Source organism: Solanum lycopersicum, chromosome 2 (genome assembly GCF_036512215.1).
Source record: "Solanum lycopersicum chromosome 2, SLM_r2.1".
NCBI lineage: Eukaryota > Viridiplantae > Streptophyta > Magnoliopsida > Solanales > Solanaceae > Solanum > Solanum lycopersicum.
Window position 1 is genome coordinate 59,854,585 of NC_090801.1, and position 24,424 is coordinate 59,879,008.

The 24,424-nt window shown below is 35.2% G+C and overlaps 2 protein-coding genes across 3 annotated transcripts; one reads left to right on the forward strand and one right to left on the reverse strand.

The window, feature by feature from the left end:
• The first annotated feature begins 2,831 nt into the window (after positions 1–2,831).
• On the forward strand, positions 2,832–10,015 carry LOC101255950 (calmodulin-binding protein 60 B). The gene is made up of 8 exons (XM_004232759.5): positions 2,832–3,253; positions 4,377–4,452; positions 5,298–5,356; positions 6,237–6,730; positions 6,817–6,977; positions 7,073–7,276; positions 8,084–8,321; positions 8,920–10,015. The coding sequence occupies exons 1-8, from the start codon at positions 3,165–3,167 to the stop codon at positions 9,462–9,464; spliced, it is 1,866 nt and encodes a 621-aa protein (XP_004232807.1). The 5' UTR covers positions 2,832–3,164; the 3' UTR covers positions 9,465–10,015.
• Positions 10,016–10,232: 217 nt separating this feature from the next.
• Positions 10,233–24,058, reverse strand: LOC101255653 (anaphase-promoting complex subunit 4). Of its 2 annotated transcripts, XM_004232758.5 has the most exons (19): positions 23,867–24,058; positions 23,671–23,782; positions 23,132–23,223; positions 22,162–22,239; positions 21,178–21,417; positions 20,968–21,048; positions 20,373–20,515; positions 18,041–18,201; positions 17,853–17,953; positions 17,696–17,770; positions 16,618–16,797; positions 15,871–15,950; positions 15,652–15,750; positions 14,483–14,587; positions 12,230–12,368; positions 11,523–11,747; positions 11,277–11,429; positions 10,974–11,055; positions 10,233–10,524 (listed from the first exon to the last, which is right to left on the reverse strand). In XM_004232758.5, the coding sequence occupies exons 1-19, from the start codon at positions 23,933–23,935 to the stop codon at positions 10,430–10,432; spliced, it is 2,310 nt and encodes a 769-aa protein (XP_004232806.1). In that variant the 5' UTR covers positions 23,936–24,058; the 3' UTR covers positions 10,233–10,429. The 2 variants fall into 2 exon arrangements, with proteins under 2 accessions (XP_004232806.1, XP_019067862.1); XM_019212317.3 differs by having other exon boundaries at positions 17,853–18,201; positions 23,867–24,037.
• Positions 24,059–24,424: the final 366 nt, after the last annotated feature.

A 24,424-nucleotide genomic window follows, 5' to 3' on the forward strand; every position in this document is an offset into this window, starting at 1 on the left:
GCTATGTCTCGTTGGAACAATGAAACAATGGATGTCCTCTTTAAATCATTTGTTGGTCAATTTGTTTGGTAAACATATTTAATAGAAGATAATGAATATAAATGGTAAGAAATTGAACATCTTGAAATAGATTGGAGCTGGACTGAATAGTGAATTGCAATTCTCACTTCATATCACATTGTCAAACAACCCTAGATGTTTTCTAAAACTATGAATTTTCGCGATATCAAATTATTCATAGGGAAAATTACATAAATGGGTCATAAAACTCTAAATAATTATGTGTTCTATTCAAGCCTAAATCAATTCAAGAAATAACATTCTCTCATTAATAATTTTAACCCCCAAACCCCCTCCCCCTCTCATTTAGGCTAATAATTTTCGCTTAATAATACTAAATCAGTATCATTCATTGTATTGCTATCATTTATGTTGATAATTTTACCTAATTAATACTAAATCAATATATATGTACTGTATTGATATCTTGTTTACAAATTCTTCATTAGTCATCAATACCTAATTGAAATATATGTATATTATTGCGGTATACAATATACATAATAATAATCTAAAATAAATTTAAGCTTTAAAATGACTTTAAAAAGTTAAAGACTAAAAAGTAGGACTCTCCTTACTATTTATTTTTTTTCGATTTCAATAATTTTTTTTGTTTTTTCAAACCAATCCAAACGAGCTCTTACAAGTATGTACCTGGAGTTTAACAAATCGACATCCAAAACTCTAGCGGCGTATATGAGGGTCATCATGTTCACATGAACTCATGCTTCCATTCCGAAATCATATATATTAGTGTTAAGTTTTTTTAATAAGATATTAAAATATAAATGTGTGAACCAACACTCAGACTATCATATAATGCGATGATGATTAGGCGCAACTTTCTATGCGAGGTTAAAAATTTGAATTTTATATTAAAATTTTAACAATTCTCAATTATAAAAAAACTAATTGTCGCATCAAATTTACATCTTAGATCAATAATAATGTATTCATCAATTTAGTATATACTATTATTTTTTAAAAATAAATGAGAGAAATCAAAAGAAACATTAATCGCATTAATCATGTATCTTTTAGCAAAATCTGCATCTAAGAGTGTTACACAAATTAAACAGGAGATATGAACAAAATAATTATGGCAAGCTTAATGATGAAGTAAAATTGTCTTTACGTGGAACTGGAAAATTTGAGGAGACCAAAAGCTTATTTTTTCAGTTGGGAACATGTGTAGCAAACAATTATTTATTTAATTTTTTTAAAGAAGGAAGTGGGAAAAAAATAGTATTCATACATGACAATATATATAAAATTGAAATTGCCATGTAATATCAATGTATCTGTTTGTTTAATTTAATACAAGTTCAAATATCTATTTATGCACAATTAAAGTTAAAAATCATAAATATTATTTTCTCCGATTAAAAAAAATAATCTAGTTTGACTTGAAACGGAGTTAAAAAAAAAAAGACTTCCTAATTTTGTAGTTTTAAATTACAGTTATGTCAAATGTACCAAAATACCCTTTAATCTTGTGGTATTAAACATGTCAAATGAAAAGTTAAAGTTAACGTGTTTTCAAAAAATAAAATGAGTCATTCTTTTTGAATCTTTTTTAAACGGACTAAAGATGAAATAAAGTCATTATTTTTTAAACGAAAAAAATAAGTAAAGTCATATTTATAAATTATGCCGCAAAATGTACCTCTTTATAATTTTTTTTTAATATAAATTCAAATAATCGACTAATAATTGCGCGTGGGGATAGTGAGATTGGCAACTGCTGCCAGGCTGCTTAAGCTAACTGTAGTAATATAACTAACTAATAATTGTATGTATATATTCCACGTCACATTTTATTTATTTATTTATTTGACACCAATTGGAATATATAGACTATAGTGTGTGAGGAGAAAAGGAATCTTTAATACAGAAAAATAAAATGCAATAATTAAAAAGGTAAATCACGTGGGTGGGATCCTATAATTATGACTAATTGTCTGTTTAGTCATTAAACCAACGACCACGATCAACCCTTACCGCCGTCCACTCCTTAATTAATTATACTTAATACATTACCACTGCTTAACCATGTGCATACTTTCTCCGTTTTGCCCTTTTTCTTTTTTATTCACGTAATAACAATAAGATATGCGTATAATTTTATTTTTATCAGATTGTATTGTAATTTAAAATGTATCTTTTATTAAAAGTAAAGTATTTTCTTTTTAATTTAAAACCTTGTATGTTTTTTTCTTTAATTTTTTAAAACATCTAAAAGTTTAAAATAAAAGGATAAACTCAATTTAAGTATCGCTATTTATCATAACCGACAACCAGATATTTCACTATTTATCGATACTTCCTAACCTAGCTCAAGCCTTGCTTTAAATTTAATATTATCACTATACTACTATATTATATTAGACACACTAACTCTAATTAATTGACCACAATTATTTATTATTATTTCTAGTTTCATTTCTTCAGTTTAGATGGTGGACTAATGCAGTACCATTAATGCATAAATTGCTCCAATTATTCTTAAAAAAATTAGGACATAACTATGATTAAAATCTCAAAATTATATATTAACTAAATTAAAGCTCTATTAATTTTCTTTTTAAAAAAATAAATTTATACACCTTTTTAACTTATATGATACTCAAATATTTTCCTCAATTACTTAGAGTCATAAAATATATCACGTAAACCAAAATATATATAAAATTATTGAAAAAATGAGTTCAAATTTAATATAATCTTAACTTATGCGCGTGAATAAAAGACGCGCGTGGTAATATATATATATAATAGTATAGATATAGATATAGATTCAGTGTACAAAGACAAAAAGGAAAAAACGAGGAAGCCATCAAAATAGAAACATTCATAGAATGATAGTTCCATGAACTTTCCGAGAAACATCTCTTCATCTTCTTTCTTCTTTCAATTTTTTTCCCGCTTTCCCCTTTTTTCGCTCCTTTTTCTCACTTTCTTCTATCCACTGAGAAAAAAAGAAGAAAATTTTGAGTCTCACTATACGAAACAGACTGTTGAATAATCAAACAAAGAAAAAAGAAAGAAACTTTAGATCAGATCTGAAAATTTGAACAAGAGGAGTGTTTTAATAGTCAAAGAAAATGCAGACAAGGTATATGGAGAAACGTGTTTTGGATCCAAGTAGTAGTGAGGAAGGTCAACCTGATAGGAAAAGACCTGCTCTTGCAAGGTAATTTGATTTTTAAAAAAATGTTTTTTTTTTAGACTTTTTGTTGAGGGGTATTTTTTCTTTTGGTCTTGTTTTATGTATTATAGCAAATTTTAGTACTGAACAATGCAGTTGGTTTGTTTGAATGATTGGTTATTATGAAAGGTTTTGCTGGGAATATTTGTTGGTTTGAAGAAATTGTAGAGTTTGGGTATTGCAAAAATTATTGTGGAAAGGGGAGAATGGTGATTCTGTTTTGTTGGGGTGGTGGTGAATTAAAATTTTTAGTAAGAAAAATGTGATCTTGATGAATTATGTGTGACGAATGAGGTATTATTATCAAGATCCTTGGAGAGAAGAGAGTGGGAAGCTTTATTGTCTGGTTGTTTGGTGTTGACTGCAAGTGAAGGAAGTTTTTTGATTGAATCTGGCTTGATAACTAGCTTGCTCTTTGTTTTGGTTTATGAGAGAAAAATGAGTATTTTGCTTTGTCATAACTACAAACAATCTACTATTTGATCAGCTGTGGCACTGAAAGAAGAGATTTATAGTGGTTAATTCATGATTCCTTTTTAAGATTTGTGTCATTCGAGGAGGTGATTTGAAGGATTTTGATCATGTTGCAAATAACTTACAATGAATAACATTACATGACTGCCCCTGTCACAGCCCCACAGGACAGAAAGTGGTCCACTAGATCAACTTTTAAATGGGATCTTCACTGTTGGTTGCCAATAAGATTATCCACATTTCATATTCTCAATCATCATTCAGAGGGGAAGTTGTCTCGGTATCCTGCCGGGGACATACTTGAGATTTCTAAGGGAAGTCATTACCAGGTGTTTGTAATCCTGCAAACACTTGTAGCTTTCTCTGAGTGTCTAAGTGATAGATTGATGGTCCACTCTACCCTTTTCTTTTTCTCTTAGCAAGTGATCAGAAAAAAGCTTTTCATTTTAGAGGTTTTTATTTCTGTTGATTGTTTGTTGTGGTATCATCTGACCTGACATCATGTGACCTGGATGTCTTATATTTTCTTAGAGAAGCTGAAATTCAGTGCCCTGTTATAGCTTTACTCATCTTTCTGTGCACTGTTCATGTTAACTGTTGCACACCCTTATTGAAAAGTACATGGTTACTGCAGTGTCATTGTTGAAGCGCTAAAGGTGGACAGTCTGCAAAAACTCTGCTCATCACTGGAGCCAATTCTTCGAAGAGTTGTAAGATTATTAGGCCCCCTTTAGAACTCTCATCCTATTCATTGGGCATTACTTATGTGAAATTTCATTTAACCAACCAACCACTCCATGGTAACTTGTGAAAGTTTGGTTTTCAATTACATAACTACTGTGGCATGATACATATTTCCAGAAGACTCAGCATGACAGATATTTTACTTCTGAAGGAATACAATGAAATAATCGTAACTGCAAGCTTTGTGACTATACAGGCCAAGTAAAGCCACTGCCAGATATTTGAAATGGATATGTCATTGTTTTGTGTAAAACCATTTATTTCATATGCTGAAATATTTTTTCAAACTATTTGTGCTTTGATCATTGTAGCAGTTACACTGAGAAACCCCTCCCCCCTCCCTCTCTCTCACCAGCGAGAGCTGTCTCCATATCCTGCTTATATGCATAGTTTCTGGAGATAAGTAGCTTTAAATTTTCCTGTCAAGAGCTTACTGAGTGCAGAAATTTACTTCTGTCTTTATTTTTGATGTGAACAACATATTTTAAGCATGTCTGCGCTCCAGGTGACCTTTTAGCAGTTCTTCTCTTGGACTCAAAATGTATTTGAGTTGGTAGTAAAAAGACTTTTGCGTGTTACCATGGCTTTATTCAACTTTTAGCTGTAAGAGCTAAGATATTAATGTCTTATGTACATTTACTTGAAACATTTGGATTCGATGGGCTTGTCACCAGCCCATCGAATGCTAATATTTTATGTGATTGGGATGACTAGACTATGCAAACATGTCCATTCGTGTTTTATTTGTACAAGGTTTCTTCTATAGTGGCTTTTGTTTACTTATTTATGAATGTCCATTTTTGTTTACCAGGTTAGTGAAGAAGTGGAGCGTGCTTTGGCTAAACTTGGACCTGCTAAACTTAATGCAAGGTATGGTTTCACATATCATCACTCAAACCTTTCAGAGCACAAATCTGATTCCCATATTTTGTCAGGATATTTGCATGTATGGGAAATATCCCATCACTCATCAGAGTCATTTGGTATATCCAATTGTGAACTGGTCAATGTTTAACTGAATTAGAGTGGGATATGAATTGTAGATGTTGGAAACACTTGAGGGGAGGTTTCCCTGGTCTTGTGCAATTATATATTTAGATTTAGGTAAGGTCAATATTTGTTACAGCAGTCAATCCCTATGATTAATGGGAGTGTGGGAGGGTTTGAGCACTTGCTGCAGCCAGAGTCAAAGGTAGATTAGTGAAACTAGTTACAGATGCAGGAAGTCAATTTAGGAAAGAACTAAATCTTAATAATGCTTTTAGAGTTTTGAAAAAGAGTTTTGCTAACATGAACCACAGACTACTAAAACCATTTACATGGACATGGTCCTATGTGTCTATCAGATTGTAATTGACTATTTATTTTGTTTGATATGCTTCTTATTATATAAGTTCCATGGTATTAAACCTTCTCACAGGGAATATCCTTCTGCTTCAGCGGTTTGTATGAGTCATTCTGACTTCTAGTTCATTTCAGTGCTAGAGCAGATTGATTTTCCCAATACTATGTGTGAAATGTGAAAAGACTTTTAGCAAGTCTCCTTCCCATTGGATACTGATCAAAGAATTGACCTAATATGCCAAACATTAGCATGACTATGAAGTGCAGTGTGAGGATGTGACCCCTAATTCAATTTTGCATCAAAGATCAATCTATGCCTATGCTTGCTTGAGCTGTTCATGTACTCCATTTTCTATAATTGAATGTTCACCCTGTTCCGGGATTGAATTTTGTGATAATTATGCAGGGTTTCGCCAAAAAGAATTGAAGGACCTGATGGGAGAAATTTGCAGCTTCAGTTTCGGTCCAAACTGTCACTACCTCTCTTCACTGGAGGAAAAGTAGAAGGAGAGCAGGGTTCCGCAATACATATTGTCTTGATTGATGGAAATACAAACCATGTTGTAACATCAGGTCCCGAGTCCTTGGTTAAGTTAGATGTTGTTGTGCTTGAAGGAGATTTTAACAATGAGGATGATGATGGCTGGACTCAAGAAGAATTTGAGTCTCATATCGTCAAGGAGCGTGAAGGCAAGAGGCCTCTCCTTACTGGAGAATTGCAAGTGATATTGAAGGAAGGTGTTGGCACCCTTGGCGAGTTGACATTTACTGACAACTCCAGCTGGATCAGAAGCAGAAAGTTCAGGCTAGGCTTAAAGGTGGCATCAGGTTGCTGTGAGGGAATCCGCATTCGTGAGGCAAAAACAGATGCCTTCACTGTCAAGGATCATAGAGGAGAATGTAAGCCCATATAATGTGTCTTTTGTATAGAAATGACAATTATGTTTGTTGAGGTTTGTAGTAACTCCAATCTTGTTTCCTTGCAGTGTACAAGAAACATTATCCACCTGCATTAGATGATGAAGTTTGGAGATTGGAAAAGATAGGGAAAGATGGATCCTTCCACAAGAGGCTAAATAAAGCTGGCATACATAAAGTGGAAGACTTTCTGCGTCTTGTTGTGAGAGACTCGCAGAGGCTCCGAAATGTAAAATTTCAAACTTGACATGTTGGAGAAAAAGAACTATAATTGTTAGTTGTAACTATATGATTAGTTTTTTGTTAATCATCTTGTTATCTCAGGTCCTGGGAAGTGGAATGTCAAATAAAATGTGGGATGCTCTTCTGGACCATGCAAAAACCTGTGTACTAAGTGGGAAGCTATATGTCTACTATCCTGATGATATGAGAAATGTCGGTGTTGTTTTTAATAATATCTATGAATTATGTGGTTTAATCTCTGGCGGACAGTATCATTCAATGGATTCTCTTTCAGACAATCAGAAGGTTTGTAATCTGTAATTATTTTCTCTCTTTTGTATAATTTGGTATTGTGGATTCATCTAGACATGCTTAAGGGAAAATGAAGAAGGAAGACATGGGGGCTATGGTTTCCCATGCTTACCCAACCATCTTTTACAATGGATTACCAAGAGCTTTTTTTTCTCCTATCTGTGGCGTTTTGTGAAGTGACTACTCTTCAAGAAGCAAAACACATTCATTTTCATGTTTGTCTCCTCCCAGATCACATCTAGAAGAGATTTACTAACAAAAGTCCCTCAGAACAAACTTTCCTGCTTGCTACAGTTCGAAAAAACTTTTTCTTAGAAATTTAGCTGTTTGTAACTTAGAGATATATCTGCCAAGTTCTTATGGGATATTATCCAGAAATTAGTTGCTGAAGCAATGAAATGCCTTTGATTTAGCTTCTCTGTTCTTTTTCTACCTTTTACAGGCAATAGTTAGAAGGATACAAACTGCTGATTCTGTAAAAATTGATTACAATGAAATTTCCGAAGGCAATGTTGTACCCTTCGAGTTGCTTTGTATATATAGAATATTCAACCCTTTTGACCATATCCAAACAATATTTACAACTAATTTTATTTGATACTGCTAGAATTGCCACACTAGTTAGATGCGGTTTGCACTTTCTCCTTTGTCCCTGTGACATTTCGATACTTCACATAATAGTGGTCAATGGAGTTGTGAGAGTTGCTATCATTTGCATAAATCGACCTTTTTTGGATGATAGTTCTTTTTTTCCCGAGTTTATGATGAAGTTATTAAGCAAACATCAAACAAAATTTGCAGATATATGTGGATACTTTAGTTAAGAAGGCGTATGACAACTGGATGCAAGTTGTTGAGTATGATGGAAAATCTCTCCTAAGCCTGGGCCAGAATAAAGCCGCAGTTTCGTCTCAAAATGATCCTACAATTGGCTCTCAGAACCATACAATCTCTTTTGATCAACAAACTAATCTACCAAGTCTTCCAGCTTCAATATCATCAGAGCAGCCTTCTATGAATTCAGGACTGAACATGGGAGGTATAAATATGTCTTGGTGCCTAAGATATGTTCCTGCTAAAGTGTGAATTTTGCCCTCTCTGCTTTTACTGCTGTTTGGGACGGTTTCTGGGTGATTGGAACAAGAATTCTTCACAAAGATACATTCTTCATGAACTGTGTTGGATTCTGCTCACTCCTCTTTTTGCAGTTTTGGCTTCTTGGTGTGATTTCTTGTTGATTGGAATATAATTCCTCACTATAATAGTGTCTTAACAAGTTTCCAAAGTGAAAAAAGCATAAACACAAGCAGTGTCTGTCAGCGTCAAGCGTTGGATATACTATGACATGTTCCTTTTGTTCTTGAATTTGATACCAGCAAGGTCGTTTTTCCAAATCTTTTTGATATTTCTGTAAATAAAGTAATGTATATCTTGGCAAATTTTTTCGCACAGAAGTAGGTCTCTCAACCTGCATTGTTTACTGCTTTGCATGACGTGAAGGATACCTAGTATAAGGCTTAAAACCTGCAATTACCTGTTTAGTGAGCAGTTGACCATTATACTATGACCTCATTGGTTTGTTGGATTGTTATAAGTTCTTATTTGTAACTTTCAATGAGATATCTTTCTGTTACCAGGGTATAATGATAGCCTCAGTGGCAGATACACTATGCAGCCTCAGAACATGAATCTAAATGGCAACATGCAGTTAAATGGTGCTTCGTTTCCTCAGAACCATTTGCTCGGCACGTCACAACAAGCTCAGCCGCATGGGAGTGATAGCATGCTGGCCCTTCGCCCACCACAGCCATCAATGTCTAGCTATTTTGCTGCTAGCACGCCTAATCCTTATAAGGGAGCTGAGGACTTCTTAACAGAGGAAGAGATACGTATGAAAAGTCATGAGATGCTCGAAAATGAAGACATGCAACATTTGCTACGTATGTTCAGCATGGGACAGGGTCATGCGTCTTCTAGTGTTGCAGAAGAGAATTACCAGTATGGATCAGCATACATGCCCAGCATGTCTTCTAATTTTGGTTTTGATGAGGAACGTACACGTTCTTCAGGTAAGGCTGTTGTAGGGTGGCTCAAACTCAAAGCTGCCTTGAGATGGGGCATTTTCATAAGGAAGAAAGCTGCAGAAAGAAGAGCACAAATTACTGAACTGGATGACTCTTAGATTTGATTTTCCCCTTAGCAACCACTTGGATATGATGTGTAAGGGCTTTCCTCTAAGAAGCATATTATCGATCTTGGAATTTGGTTTGACAATCCATATGCATCTGGTGCTGGGTTGGGCTCAATCTGAACCTAGGAGCCTCTTATAATGTACAGTTATGCCTGTCCATGGAGATTGCTCTCTCTCCATTAACAGAATAACATAAGCTTATGATAGTTCTCTCAGCATATTATATGCAGTTCAAAGACTGGAGCAGTTTTCATGGCTCTAGCTGAAGGGAAATTCCCATGGTTTAGACCTGATTTCTTCTACTAGGGACTGAAGGAAGTGACTTCATTTGCCTTGTGCTAACTCAAGATTGTAGCAAGTATGTTTTGATGAGTTATGTTTGACTGATGCTGTAATTTTTAGTGTTTTGTTGTAATGAGTTTATCAAAAGAAAACATAATATTTGTCTCATAGAAACATTTGTTGTGAACATATCATTAAAATGTGATGTGGTAAACCTTCAAAAATTTGTTATATTGAACGAATAATCTTGTTTCTTATTACTTTGAATATTTGAGGATATGTTGAGTCATACAATTTCCGATCCAATTAGCTTGTCACAGTACAAAATGTTTTATGATTAGTTGAGAAACATGTGGTGGTATATTGACCTTTTTGTTGTGGAAGGGTATGATAAATCTACAAACAAAACAATGAGACCAATGATACTTTCTTTGTGAAGGCTTGAATTTTCTTTTTTTCAGACAAATAGGAACGGGATTATTGTTTCATGCAATTCAAATTAAATATATGTGAAGTAGAATTTTGTTGATTCTTCAGCTTTAACATCATCCAACTAATAACTATTAACTAGAAGTGTACAAAGAGTCTACAATTTAGTAAAAAGGGATAGACACTGGCTTATCTGCCCAAAATTGATAGATCCTGCAAAAGACCCAGCGAACAGCAAGGTACTGTCACTCTGTATCAGAAACTTCATCTTCATCTTCGTCCAAGATGTAAACCAAAGCACGCTTTCTTGCAGCAAAAACACAAGCTACACCTCTTGATGCTGATAGAGAAAATCATATTGAAAATGTCAAATCTCTTGGTAAGTAAGTGTCTAGCATTAGTCATCCATATTACAAGAAAACTGTTAACAACAATATCATGTGTATTTGGATGAAATTCCATCTGTCATTACGGGATTCTAGTTTTAAGTGCATTTCAAATTCACACTGGCTCTATTAGCTATCCCGGGGGTGGGGGGGAGATAAAGATTTTAGATTCTCTAAATACCATTAGCTTAGCTTAGCTTGAAACTGAAGTTCTAATCGACAAAGAAATAGGTGTTTCGGCCTTCAAATGAGTAGGAACAATGGTGTTCAGATGTATTCATTTTTGGTATCAAGCGATTAAACATTTTAGGTTCTTGGTTAGTTCTCATGAATGTGTTAGCCTCTTTTCCTATAGATACTAACAACAGTTGGCACCCAAAAAAGTACAAATATAACCACTCACCACTAACTGCCAAGGGAGAGACCACAGAATGAGGAATGCTTCGAACCTTTTCACTCTCCAGTTGCAGGTATATAGCAGAATCCTAGATATCATGCAGATAAAAAGGTCAATTAGTTTCTGACGTTCAGACTTCAGAATAACAAACCATGTAGCACGTGTATATACACCTTCATCTATTTCAAACTCAGTGACGCAATGGACAATCCGTCCAACATAACAAACTAGAATGCATGTCATTGGATACAGAATTTCCAAGAGAAATTTACGCAGATTATTTCCTGGTAGAGTAATGATGTCATATACCTGAAGTTCGTGAAGCTTCCAAGAATTGGGGGCGGTAGATCTTGAAAGAGATACAAATGAAAGGTCACCAGCTTGTAGAATCATCATGAAAGCATTTCCAGAGCTCTCCGAAGTGGTTGCAGTTTCGTTTAATAGTAAAACAATTTGACCCTCCTGCTTTGAATGATGAAATGTTAAATAGCAGTTCAAGGGTTAGAAAGCTGTAGGTTATAGAAAATTAACATCAGGTGGGAATTTTCCACTTACTTTATAAAGCGAGAGATCAATACAGTGATATCCATCAGGAATACATAAGAGGGCCGCTTCTATGGGATCACGTATACTGTCCACTTTGCTCAAATCACGTGCAAGGCCCCTGACAATACCTATGCAGTTTGTGACTGAAAGAGAATCATCTGGTAATTTGAAGGATATGTAGCTAGTGAGCGTATGTTGATGTATCTCACTATCTGAAGCATCATGCAACATGTCCTGAACGAATGGAAAGTGATCATAAGGTTATGTCTCAATTCTCATCCATTATAGATTACCGACTCTCAACAACTCCAAGAATAATCAGGTATAACTAATGCAATTTAAGTTTAAGCTACAGCGAAAAAAAGCTTTCAGAACTTCTACCAAGAATTAGACAACGATCACCATAATTTTGTGAACATATATCTTTTTAGACTTTGTGGACCACCACCACATAGCCAGATCTTGATGAGGTCATTTTGAAGCTCTAAAAAAAGTTTCATGATTCATTATTATACACAGCACGAGAACAAATTATGTTCATAACTATTCCATTCAAATTGCTTTTTTTTCTTTTGAGAACTTAGTTTTTAATACCAAATAACCTAATTACACCAAATAGTGAAAACGAAAACCATAAAAGAAAAAAAATCTTAGGAAGATCAAAGAGGAGTGGCTTACTCGACAAGGTTATTCATAGATTATGATCGAACACGTACCTCATAGTAGGACACTGATGCAGGAACCTTGTAAGGCTTTAGTTTTGAAGAGGATGCAAATGGAAAAAGTGGCAGCAGATCCTCACAAAGTAGTTTTTCCGAAATAGTAGAAAATGGCATCTCAAAAGCATCTTTGAAACTGCAATTCAGATATCAGATAACCAATTGAACCACAGATGAAGGAAACAATACAAGATTTGAGTTTATTTAGTCATGCCAAACAAGAAATGCCTTCAAGAGGTTATGTCAAGCTTTCAAACTTTAGTAATAAGACGTTAACTACAGTCATATTACCATTACAATTAAGGATACTTTTTCACACGTCACATTGGAAACTAAGTTATTCAACAAAAAATGCATCTAATTAAGGAGAATCATTGTATTAGTTGGATATTCATATATATACCATCAAAAGCTTCATGCCTTCATCATTGGCAGGCCTACATCTCCTTTCTATTGTTAATACTTTCTTCAAGAGACACAGTTTTTTCTTTTACACCCCTATGGCTTTTGGATCTTACACTTCCTTATGCTGAGATGTGAGCTGCTAAATCCCCAGTGTTTCTGAGAATCTGAAAATGACCTTGCAAAATCAGCTTAAGGTATAATGTCTTCTACATTTCTGCCTGAAACTATGTTTCCTGGAAAGAAGTTGGGAGGGCAATGAGACAAACCTATATGATTACTTCCTCGAGTTGAACTACTATAATTCACTTCAGGTTGCTTGGTCCGTTGGAAAGAAGTAAAACTACCACAATTCCTCATTTCTATCCAGTTTTGGGTGGATTGAGAAAGCAAAATGGAGCAGAACACAGCCCCTCTACTTCATTTCACCTCCTCTTGTACTTCCTTACCAAACAAGTTAAATGACCCTGCTCCTTTTTTTTTCTGAAAAAAAGTTAGATGTCCCATATTCTTCGCCTTACTTCCATCCCTTCACCCCCTTCTCTTTTCATCAAAGACCAAACATGGCATAAATGATGGCGGCCTTCATTGACAATTGACAATTCCTCTATCAGGAGAACTCGAATAAAAATAGGATAGCCAGTTCATGGAGGACATTTTGTGCATTCTTCAAGCCAATAATTTCGGAAGAAACAAAAAAATGTAAGATCATCATACCAAACCTGATTGTAGCAAAATTGAAAAGAAAAGAGGATCAAAACAGTGTTCTAGATGTGCAATCCCTTACTTCCTCCTGATCAATGATAATGACAACAGAGGGGGAGCAAGAGACATATAAGTTAAGTGGTCCAAATCAAGATCCTTTCCAAGTTACCACCACTCATACACGACGACAGGGAGTTAAAAAAAGAAAAGAAAATGTAAACATAGAAACGACCAATGTTAAACAAGAAAGCCAAAATAGCCAAGATTGCAAGCTCAATTTATTTTAATAACTCCATATGTAGAGCAGATTAACATTCATCAATAGTGAACAGAATTTTCTCTATTCATAATCTGATCAAGACAAAGAAGATGAAGTAATGTGCACAAAGAAGGAGATACAAATCTTTACTGTTGATGGTCTCTAACAGAAAATACCATTTCTAGATCCTCAATGAAACCTCCAATTAAAAAGATAAATTCCTGAAGTAATAGAAAGTTGATTTTTTTTTCTGCACTAAATGGAGATGAATTTTGTTTCTTTATTTCTTACTACTGCTATTGTGGCATTCAACCATTAAAGCTTCATGCTGATCAGTGGGCGTTATATTAATAAATCACCAACAAGCAGAAATTAAGGTAGACAGAAATTGACCTCCCCATTGTTTGGATCAGCAGTTGGACAAATGATGTCCAAACGCAGAAAAAAGCCCCATGCTGGGCAATGGGCACTCCACATTAATAAATAGCAAGTAAGTTAGACAAAAACTGAATTCCCATCTATTTGGACCAACAGTTAGGCACATGATATCTAAACAGTAAACACGGATACCGGACAGCAAGCAACTACTAAGAATGCAACAAAAAAAACATGAATCTGGGATGTATACACACAAGAGCATCCACTAATTCTTCCCAAATTCTTGGTCTGTTGGCTCTATAGGAGTATCAAAATCCAGCTAAACAATTATCCACTGCATGCCCATACAGCCAATATTTGAACAGGAAAAGTAACAAATAATTTTTTTAAAATATGGTCCAAGCCTCACGTGCAGTCGGGATCCAGCCATTACTACCACACATAGAATATTCTAACAAAGATTATGCACAAATCTAGGAAAGAAAATAAATAAGGAGAAGATGTACCAAGCCTCCATTTGTTGAAATTCTTGTGAAAGCGTCCTTTTCAAATATTCTAGATCTGAAAACCCTCCAAAATGTGCTAGTTGTTTAATTCTTTCCATCGTTTCCCTAATTCAGAAAGAACATAAATTTTAGAATTACAACATTAATACAAGAGAAGAATAGGCTCTTGCACAATAATAATGCGAAAAAAAAGTAGGTGAAACTAGTTTATTCTGATTCTGGAGTTAGTTCAAGAGAGTATAATAGCCTTCTATTTATTTTATAACCATAACAGCTTCCAAATCATCCACACACAAAAAAGTTAATATTGCTAATTAAGCAGTGATCTTCAAATAAATCCCCAAAATTAAAATTTCAGCTGCAAGAGTTTGGAGTATTGGAATAATTTAACATGAATTTGGGCTAGCCAAATCCTACGAATAATCAAATTCGGGACTGTTTGACGCTTAAGATAATTGACATTTCTAAGAGTGATAAAACAGGATCCTAGTTATTCCAACAAGCTCTATTGACCACATCTTCATATTAAGTACAGCTGCATCAAACTTATCATGGAACTTACAAGTTCTCAACATAAAAGTAGTAGAGAAGCCAAATATATACCATTTTGGATTTGATTCAGTTGCAAAATAGAACAAAACACAAAAACAAAAAAGAAACATTTCACACATTCAATATTTGTAAACTTCTTTTCATATTTAATCCAGTTCAAGAACTTTCAGCAGTCAATGTTACTTAAGAAGGGTCTTGATCCAATCTGGGACATTTGGACCATTCTGAAACTTCTTCAGCCCCCATGACTTCTCTTTCCATGCTCTCCTACTTCTCATAGACCATAACTGCCAGTCCTTTTTCAAGTGCCTTGACCTTTTTTTTCAGTCAATAATCATGGAAAAGAAGCCAACAACCTATATTTATAGTAATGAGTTTAAGCAACTTCGCCTTAGGAAAAACGAAAAATTTGCAGTGAGGCTTTAGTTTTTCCTCAGCCCCCACAGACAAGGAAAAGAAAAATGGAAAGAGGTAGTGAACATAGTAAAGTGTTTCTTCTACTATACTACCTTACTAAAGGTCAAACCTTAAAATAACATAAACATAGTAATGACTGGAGAATAAAACATAATAACTTGTCTCGTACACAAACTTATTTTGGCTGGAGTACAACTTACAAGTCTACTTCGACACTGCTATCTACCTCAGAAAGCTCCAGTAACTGCCTTACAGGATCTTGATCATACAGGAATTTCAAGAATATAATAACAAGTTCACTGTCAAAACAAAGAAGCACAGAGCAAGACCATTTAGCATTAGAACCAACAGATACCATTTGTAAGTTGATAAAAAGATTGATACTGGTGGAGAAAATAAAGAAGGTATGAAAGTTAAACCTATTAAATGGTAGCTGATCACTTGGTTCAGCCATTAGAATCTTCACAGATTTCAGAAGCCAGCTGAAAAAATTTGAAAACTGAAAACAAGACTAATTAGAACCACCATGATAATCAGACCAACAATGTTATATGGGAGTGAATGTTGGGCTGTTAAAGTCCAGCACACCCTCAAGATGAGTGTCACAGTCGAGGATGCTAAGACGGATATACGGTCATAAAAGGTCAAAATTATCACATTCACCAGAAAGTGCAAGTAGCACACATTATGCTTACTTGAAATTCTTTTTATTCATTGCTGCTTTGGGTTGAGGGACATACTTACTATTTTAAGTAGCACTATTATTCTCAATCACGAGTAAACGGCAGGCACCTAAACATATTTACCTTAAAACCAGGGATGCAAAAATAAAAAGTGTATAACAAGCATTTGTTAGCACTTCTATGAAGTAGGTAAAAAAAAAAAGCCTAGCTCTGTCAATATACTATCATGAAAATTCACGTGGAAGGAGATCATTAAGATTGAAATCTAGAATAGGAAAATTAGCATTTCATATTTCTTTTCAAATAAAGTAACAAACATTCCAAGCTAAAAAGAAAACATTTCTCCTAAATATCTTGTAAAGCCAACTCAGAAATATAAAGACCAAATATATAGTCCCTTACTGGCAGAAATAAATCAGAACTGTTTTTTAGCACAAAAGATATAGGAGAAAATTGTACAACGAGTAGTAAATAAAAATTTACCTGCTGTACAACAGAAGCTAAAACCCTCATAAAACGTTCAACCTGTACGAGTAACATGCCAGCCCTTTCTGTAGCATTATCCATCAACTTCTCGTCCAGGCCGATACCTTTATAGCGTGCACGCCATTTTGAAAGCCCTCTCAATTCTCCAATTCTGAATCCAATAATTTCTGCAGCAGGCTGGAAACAGAAGCTAAGTTCTCAAAGCATCAAAGAACTTGACAAAAGTAAATATTAATAAGAAAGTAGGAGTACTCAAGTGATAATTTCAATATTATCACCAACCACCATCAATTACTAAGTTGAGTAAATGGAGATAGATTTCCATTTACTTCATATCAGTTAGAGAAGTTCCTCTAAATACAAGTAGAGTCAGTGCTTTGAAAAAGAAAAAGAAAAAGAGCAAGCACCCAAGGGTGTGACCGAGTGGTTAATGAAGTGGTTGATAGCCATGAGGTCTCAGGTTCAAATCCCAGGAGAGACGAAAAAATTAAGTCCTCCTTCCCATCTGTCCTAGCCTTGGTGCTGACAGGTATCCCGTGGAATTAGTCGACGTGCACCAAAAGCTGGCCTGGACACCACGGTCATCAAAAAAAGAAAAGAGCAAAAGAACCTCATCTTCTTACACAACCAGTAACCATTTTAAAATTTACCCATTAAAATCAACAACATTTTTTTCATAAAAAAGTGGCAAGCACATCAAATAACTACACTATGGTTAACCTTTAACTCTAAAAAACGGACAACCAGATTTTATTTTTAAAGAAAGTCAACTATAGTAAAACCAAGAACAGTTCTGCATTCAGATTTTGAGCTGTATCCCGAGGGAAAAAACAGGCAATCAAACATCTACTAGGCCAATAAGAGTTGGTTAACCTTGTAAACTGGTTAAACATGTGATACTCTATGTGACTATAAGGCACTTTTAGAATGAGTATCATCTGAAAAGTATTCTATGAAATATTATAGATCGGAGACAGCCTTGCCTTAGGATAAATGACAATTTTGTGCAGTTCTGGCACCATGAAAAAAATTATCTTTGTTTTACAAATTTAAAACAGAGAAAAAACAAGGACACCTGGAGATGATCAAGAACAATTAACTGAAGCTCTTTCCCCGCACCATTAACTGCCTTTGCTACCCGCTTCAGACCCTGGCAATAGTAGTTAACAAATTAAAAAATTAAACCAGTAATTCCTCTCCTTAATTAAATGCTCCTGTGGAAGAGGTCATACCGCCTCACCAAGAGAATTTTCTAAAAACTGATGAAGCGGAGGACTGGCTCTGGCGCCACCTAAAAGGCTTAGAAACTCATCCTGAGGAGTAGAGTCAAGTCCTAGGCGAAAAATGGAAAACAGAAGTTTAACATCAACGCAGAAGAGAAGGAAACCATTAAGGTTGAGTTTTGGATTTTGAGCATTACCATGATCAGCGATCAATGTGGATACAGCATTGAACTTCTCGTGAAATGTATGCATAGCATCGGACCATATTTTAGACATGACTGATAGTGATGTCCGGATGACTTCACTCAGATCTTCAATGTTGGAAGCCTGTTGGGCAACCTGGTGAAGTTCAGTTTTCCTGAGGTTGGTTGGTTACAGCAGTTAACATACATGCCAAATAAACTCGAATCAATAGAACACAGTTCAAGCAGTTTAAGGGAAAATCAAAACCATGTCTGTATCCAAGTATGATTGTAAGAATCTTTGTTAGCATGAAAACATATATTGCAATTGTGATTATGAATGGTCAAATGCAAATCACAGTAATAAAGAGTTTGCAGGTGCTAAGCCTGAATTTGCCTGATAAATTTGCACACCTTCATGGCAACACACTATAGCTCCATATTAAGTGCTTTGCCCAACCCTTCCAACATCCTCTGCTAAATAAGGATAAGATTCGGCTGCTTCATATTTATACATGCAACTAGCTCCACCAAAAGGACACTTTTCATCTTAATGTAAAAAGGAGTAGATCCACAGAAAATCCTCAACTGAAAGCCCCGACCTGAAGGAGCTAAGTCCTCTTATCCAACAAGGACCAGCAATTGGTGAGAGAAAATAATAAGGCACTCAATCTCATTTCCAGGAAACCCAAGAAACTTTTGGAGCACTACTGTGAGAAAAAATGTTGGAGAAGTCCATTATTTAAAATGAAGGGATCAAACCAAACCTGGGATATATTCTCCAGTCTTCATATTACTATACTTATGTAAACTACTCTCCATGAGATAGTGGTAAGGTCTTCGTGCACTCTACCCTCCCACACCCCACTTGTGGAATTTCACTAGGTATGTTGTTGATGTGAACTACTCTGCTGGGAGCCAGGAGTCATAGACAGAGGCATGTCCTTTCAGGCCCTACACCACCCTATCTTGACCTACTTAGCAAGGTGAGTGTAGGTATGTTCGAATCCATCAAATAGCCCATCAAATCCACAACTTTGCTTCCTCTTGACAGAGAGCCATAAGCCTCTAAGCATGTCTGAATATTCTAACTCCATGTTGGAAAGGTCTATGCGCCAAATGTAGCCAAGTCCCACGGAAAGTAATAATGTTTTGATTACTATCAACATCACCCCAACAAACGTTATCACGCCCCAATGGATGAGCAGCACATGAACGGCATCCGATGCCTTCAACTTCCATCAAGCAAACCAACGACATACTATTCGCAACCAATACTCAGTACATACAATAACTATATATTACTCTCATACAATTTCTCTTTCTTGTTTTTATATGACTGTGGTGTCCAGGTCAACTTTCATGCACCTGAACTGATTCCACGGGATACCGCCACCTCCCACCAGCAAAAGGTTCAGATAACTCTATCCACCAAGGCTAGATAGATGGGAAGAATCACCTAGTTCTTTTGCCTCCGCTGAATTCTCTTTGTTTTTGCTTCTCTCCAAGGACAGGAAATTCTAAATTAACTACTTATATTTTTTCTTCTTTAAGGATTTCTATTATTAAATCAAATCAAGATAATCAAAACAAAAGTACTTGGCTATCTTTGGCTTTAACAAAAATACAAGACTCATTCATGAATGCCGTATGAGTACCCATACTAATATCAAAAAGACCCATCCAACTAACATCTATGAAGCCTTAATGAAAGACTGAAAGAGAAACAAATTCTAATTGTTGTAGCAAAGCCCATTCTTTCTGGAGAGTGTCCCTCTTCTTCCAAGTAGCTTCCCTCCAATCAACCAACTTCTATATATGTACCTCTCAGATACCCTTTAACTTCATGGGTCATAGCTATCAAAACTTATTAGCTCAAGGCGCTCTCTAAATTGATTTTACTTTTCTCCCTAATCTCTCTTTTGCGTCGGACTACTTTTTCTGCCTAATCTCACTGAACTGGAAGCCTATGCTCCTTGTACAAATTAATGACGCCTAATATCCCTTTTAGCAGTGACACACTGAGCCACTCGTAGAAAATCTAAGCACATCGTACCCTCAAAAACACGTGTCACATATATGCTACATTCTACCCTGTCAAATTTCCCTTTTTGTTCTATTTATTTTAATCCTTGAAACAATATTTTCCAGCACTTCTATCTCCAATATTCAAGTCCTTCATTTTTAATTTCCCATAAAGTCGATCCAAGTAAAATTCAAATCATCTCTATAATCATCATCTATGACGATTGTCTCAGAAACAACAATTGCTGGTTGCTGCAAAATAGAGAATATTCACATCTTAAAACAGGAGATGAAAATTCATAAAGTTTCGCTTTACAATTACCTTTTGGAAAATATTGAAGTATTGAGGACTAAGCAGTGAAAGCCAAGTAACCCATGATGTCCTTCACCTTGATCAACCTCATCTGTGATCAGCTCCCCATTGCACAAAACTACTAAATGGCAAAGATCTTTGGACAAGGCCACCTTCAATGACATCATACATAGTGAGAACAATGAATAGGAATAAGGCATGAATTTGGCACAATCTATGCAAAAAAATTCTCCTGACAAGTCACATGAAAAGTGCCAATACCTGATTCCTAAAGGTGTCATCATTTTTTGGAATGTGTTACACACTTACACTAAATCTTTTGAGCAACAAAAGCTGATTCTGCATAAGCATCTTTTATCTTTATCGCTATTTTTCTTTTTAAATTACTATTACTACTTTTATCACTATTGTTTTGTGATGTTTGAGACTGTTCTGTGACCTTCCAGGTATCAATTCCAACGAAATTATTTGAAATGGAAACTAAAAGAAAATATTGATGTGAATAAGCAGGATATAGCAAAATGCATCGTTGAACAAGACATCAATACTTCAACCTTTGGACTACTAAGATATCATAAGACCGTTGACAACAAAGTAAACATACCTTACAAATGGAAGCATTCAGAAGTCGGCTAGCAACATTGCTGCTTGAGAGTGAACTGGAGACAACAAGGTTGTGTATATTCTAGCGAGTAAGTCCAAGTAATCCACATAATAGAAATAAATATCAGACAATTAGTCAAAGAGACAGGTGAAATGAAAATATATTTTTTTTAAAAAACCAAAACATCTTTAATGAAGACAAACAACTTACAACTGTCCCTATTGGAAATATGCCAAAGATATTGAAGCAGATACTTCCATCCTTGTCCCCGCTACATAAAATGTTATATCTTTGATGTGAAGAATTTGATAGCTCCTGGAAAGAATCCTCTCCATCATCCATGAAGCCACTATCCCCAGGTACAAGTCCAGGCATCTTAGGAACTCTAGGGGGAGGAGGAAAGAACCGTGAAGTTCGATCTTCATAACTGGAGGTATTACTGTTCATGTCCTAAATTCCAGGAGATAAGAGTTACAAGGTCAGGAAAGGTGAAACAAAAGTATCAAGATTTAAGAAGGCACAGAAAGCAAAGCACCCAAAACATATCCAGAACCCTCCGAACTAATAAGTATCATAGCATAAAGTTTCAGGCTCTACATAAGGCAGCAACTCCCTGCAAGTCATCTGTTCCACCGTAAAATTTGCTACGACACCTTAACAGAGATAACAAAGATCAAAACATGCAGTTCCCCAACAGAATTATACTGCACACTAACAGTCTGAGACAATTCGTTTGATCTTGGAACTAGAGATACAACTAGCGGAAGTTCAATCCAGCAAGAAGGCTAAACAACTCTTTAAGCTTCTTTGAGTTAATTAGAGATTAAAACAAATCAAGAATGGCTTCATCATGGAGCATAAACTGAATCTGCAGGTGGACGCTAAATGACTTTTCACTTTCAGATTTAAAAAATGGATGTTAACTGGCTGCTGTGGTAGAAATGGATTTTCTCAATACGAGAAAGAGAGGGCAGTTTGGCTTTAATTTTCAATATATTTTCACATAAGGAACTATTTTCCTTTACTCAATGTAATTGAAATAGTGCAGTTTAGTTCACAAATGAACAAGTCAGACCTCAACTGGCTGACGTTTAATCCTTGCATGATAAATAACTTGCATTAAACTTGAATAAACTTGCACTACTATTAACCATGGAAAAGTAGTCTGTCAGAAGTTTGAACAAAAAGTAAAACCTTCTTCCCATCCTCCTCCCAATGGAGACACACGACATCAGCCGAGTGGGATTTTATGTTTCGCAGCAGCTTTCCATTCTGCAAGGGAACAGACTAATGAGAAAACAGTATGTACAGAAAACATACAGGAGAATGAACCAATAATGTTCTAATTGACAGGGACAAATCTTAACTTAAAGGCTCAAGCCAACAAAATGGAATTCTTCTCACTCAACCTAATCCTAATGAAATCCACCAAGCTCTTGAAAAAAAATATTTTTTAGCAAATTACTCAGTGTCACCATAGTGGATTTTTTCTAATTTGCAGCTAAATAAACAAAGTAGTTTTAGGCTCTTCATCAAATATAATGCTCAAGAGATAACTAGTGCTGTATTCTTCTGTAGAATACAAAACAAGTAATGCACATTGAAGTTACATATATAAGATCCTCAAATAAGTTTTTATCACATCATTGCAAGATGCAATATCTTATAAGATATGTTTAATGAACACTTATAGTGGTGTACCTTCACTAAAAGCTTTTAAAAGGTTTACAGGGAAAGAACAATCTATAAGTTTTCTAAAAGGAGAAGAAATATCTTCTGCATTACAAATTCCAAAGTAGGGTAGTACAACTTCTTTCAGGGAAGACAGCAGGTGTAGGTATCTAGCAAATAGTGACAAGGATGCAAATATTGCAGATGGAAAATGGCAACAACTTAGACCGAGCAAGAGAAGTTTGAAAACCATTGGATAAATTTATCTTATCAAGTGATTTATTTTCAAATAATTATTTGCTACCTCATGGCATAACTTACTTCTTTGTTTTTATGAGTAAGAAATGAAATAATCCAAGGAATTTATAAGATCATCGAACGGTAAATATCTTTGATCCTGCAACTATCATATTTTGCTTAAACAGATTCATGACATACTTAAACCAACAGCTACATGCACTAAGAAAAGCATCGTTTATATGATCAAACTCACTTCTACATCATGCAAGGAGATGGTCCCATCTTCAAGCCCAACTGCAATTGCTTTCCCATCAGGACGCCAACATATGGAAGTTATGTTCTTTCCTAAAAGATAGATATTTCATTAGTGGAGAATTAAGATTAGGAGATTGATGTTGCAAATTAACATCTTTGGCACTGAAAAAGGACCAAACGTGTTGAATTGAACATGGGATAGGATCAATTTTCTAGATTATGATAGCAGTCTAATTTTCCCCTCTTATGAGGAATATATCAAATCAGTCCCTACCTTTCACAAGAAAATCATCCAAGCAGCCAAACGATAAAACATCTATTACTGAATTTTACTTACTATAGAAACAATTCACACAAACAAAAAAAAAAACTTCTATATGGTCAGTTTGCACGAAGTTCAACTAGTACATCAGCCAACCATAAGTACAGATGTCAGAAAATAAGTATTATTCAACCATTCCTAGGAGAAAAATAATCTTTACAAATTTTACGAGCTCTGGCATCGCATGTTGAGGGATGAATGTAAAAAAAGGGTACCGGGAGTAACAGTCCAGAGCCTTTGCCAATTGAAACGATGAAGTAGAACCTTGGAGTCTTCTGTAACCATAGCAAGTAAATCTTTTTCTGGATTCCATTCAGCAATTTTAATCTGCAAAATACATACACCCAAAACAAATTTGAAAACAATCATCATTTAAGCAATTTTACAATACATAAGTGAATACAGTCGGACCTGAGAAGCAATGGGTTTGTCGAACTGAAGCTGAAATGGAAGAATCCGCTGGTTTTCATCAGTTTCCATCGCTGCTACTCAGCTGAAGAGGGCGGGGTTTTGGGTTTTTCTTCCTCCTGATTTGAATTGGGCCACCAAATTTAAAATATTTCAACTTGTTTTTTTCTTTTTGTCTTCCAAACATTTTTCTAATTTAACTATTTAAAAGAAAATTTTTCTAAAGAAAAACAACATGATTTTCTTTAAATAGTAGGTATTTTTCAAAGCGGGCGTTATAACGGTTAGGGACATTATAACGGTTAGGTGTTTTCAAAGCGAGCATTATAACAGTTAAGGGCATTATAACGATTAGGTGTTTTTGAAAGCGGGCATTATAATGATGACGTCTTCTATTTGAGCCCTGGAGATAATCAATATCGAAAGCATCGCCTCAAATGGGCCTACAGAGAAAATTAGTGCAGGAAACATCACTCCAAATGGGCCTACAATGAGCCATCCGAATCTCCAATACGGAGTCCGGAGAAACCAAAAGAATATTATGGAAAGCCAAATCTGAAG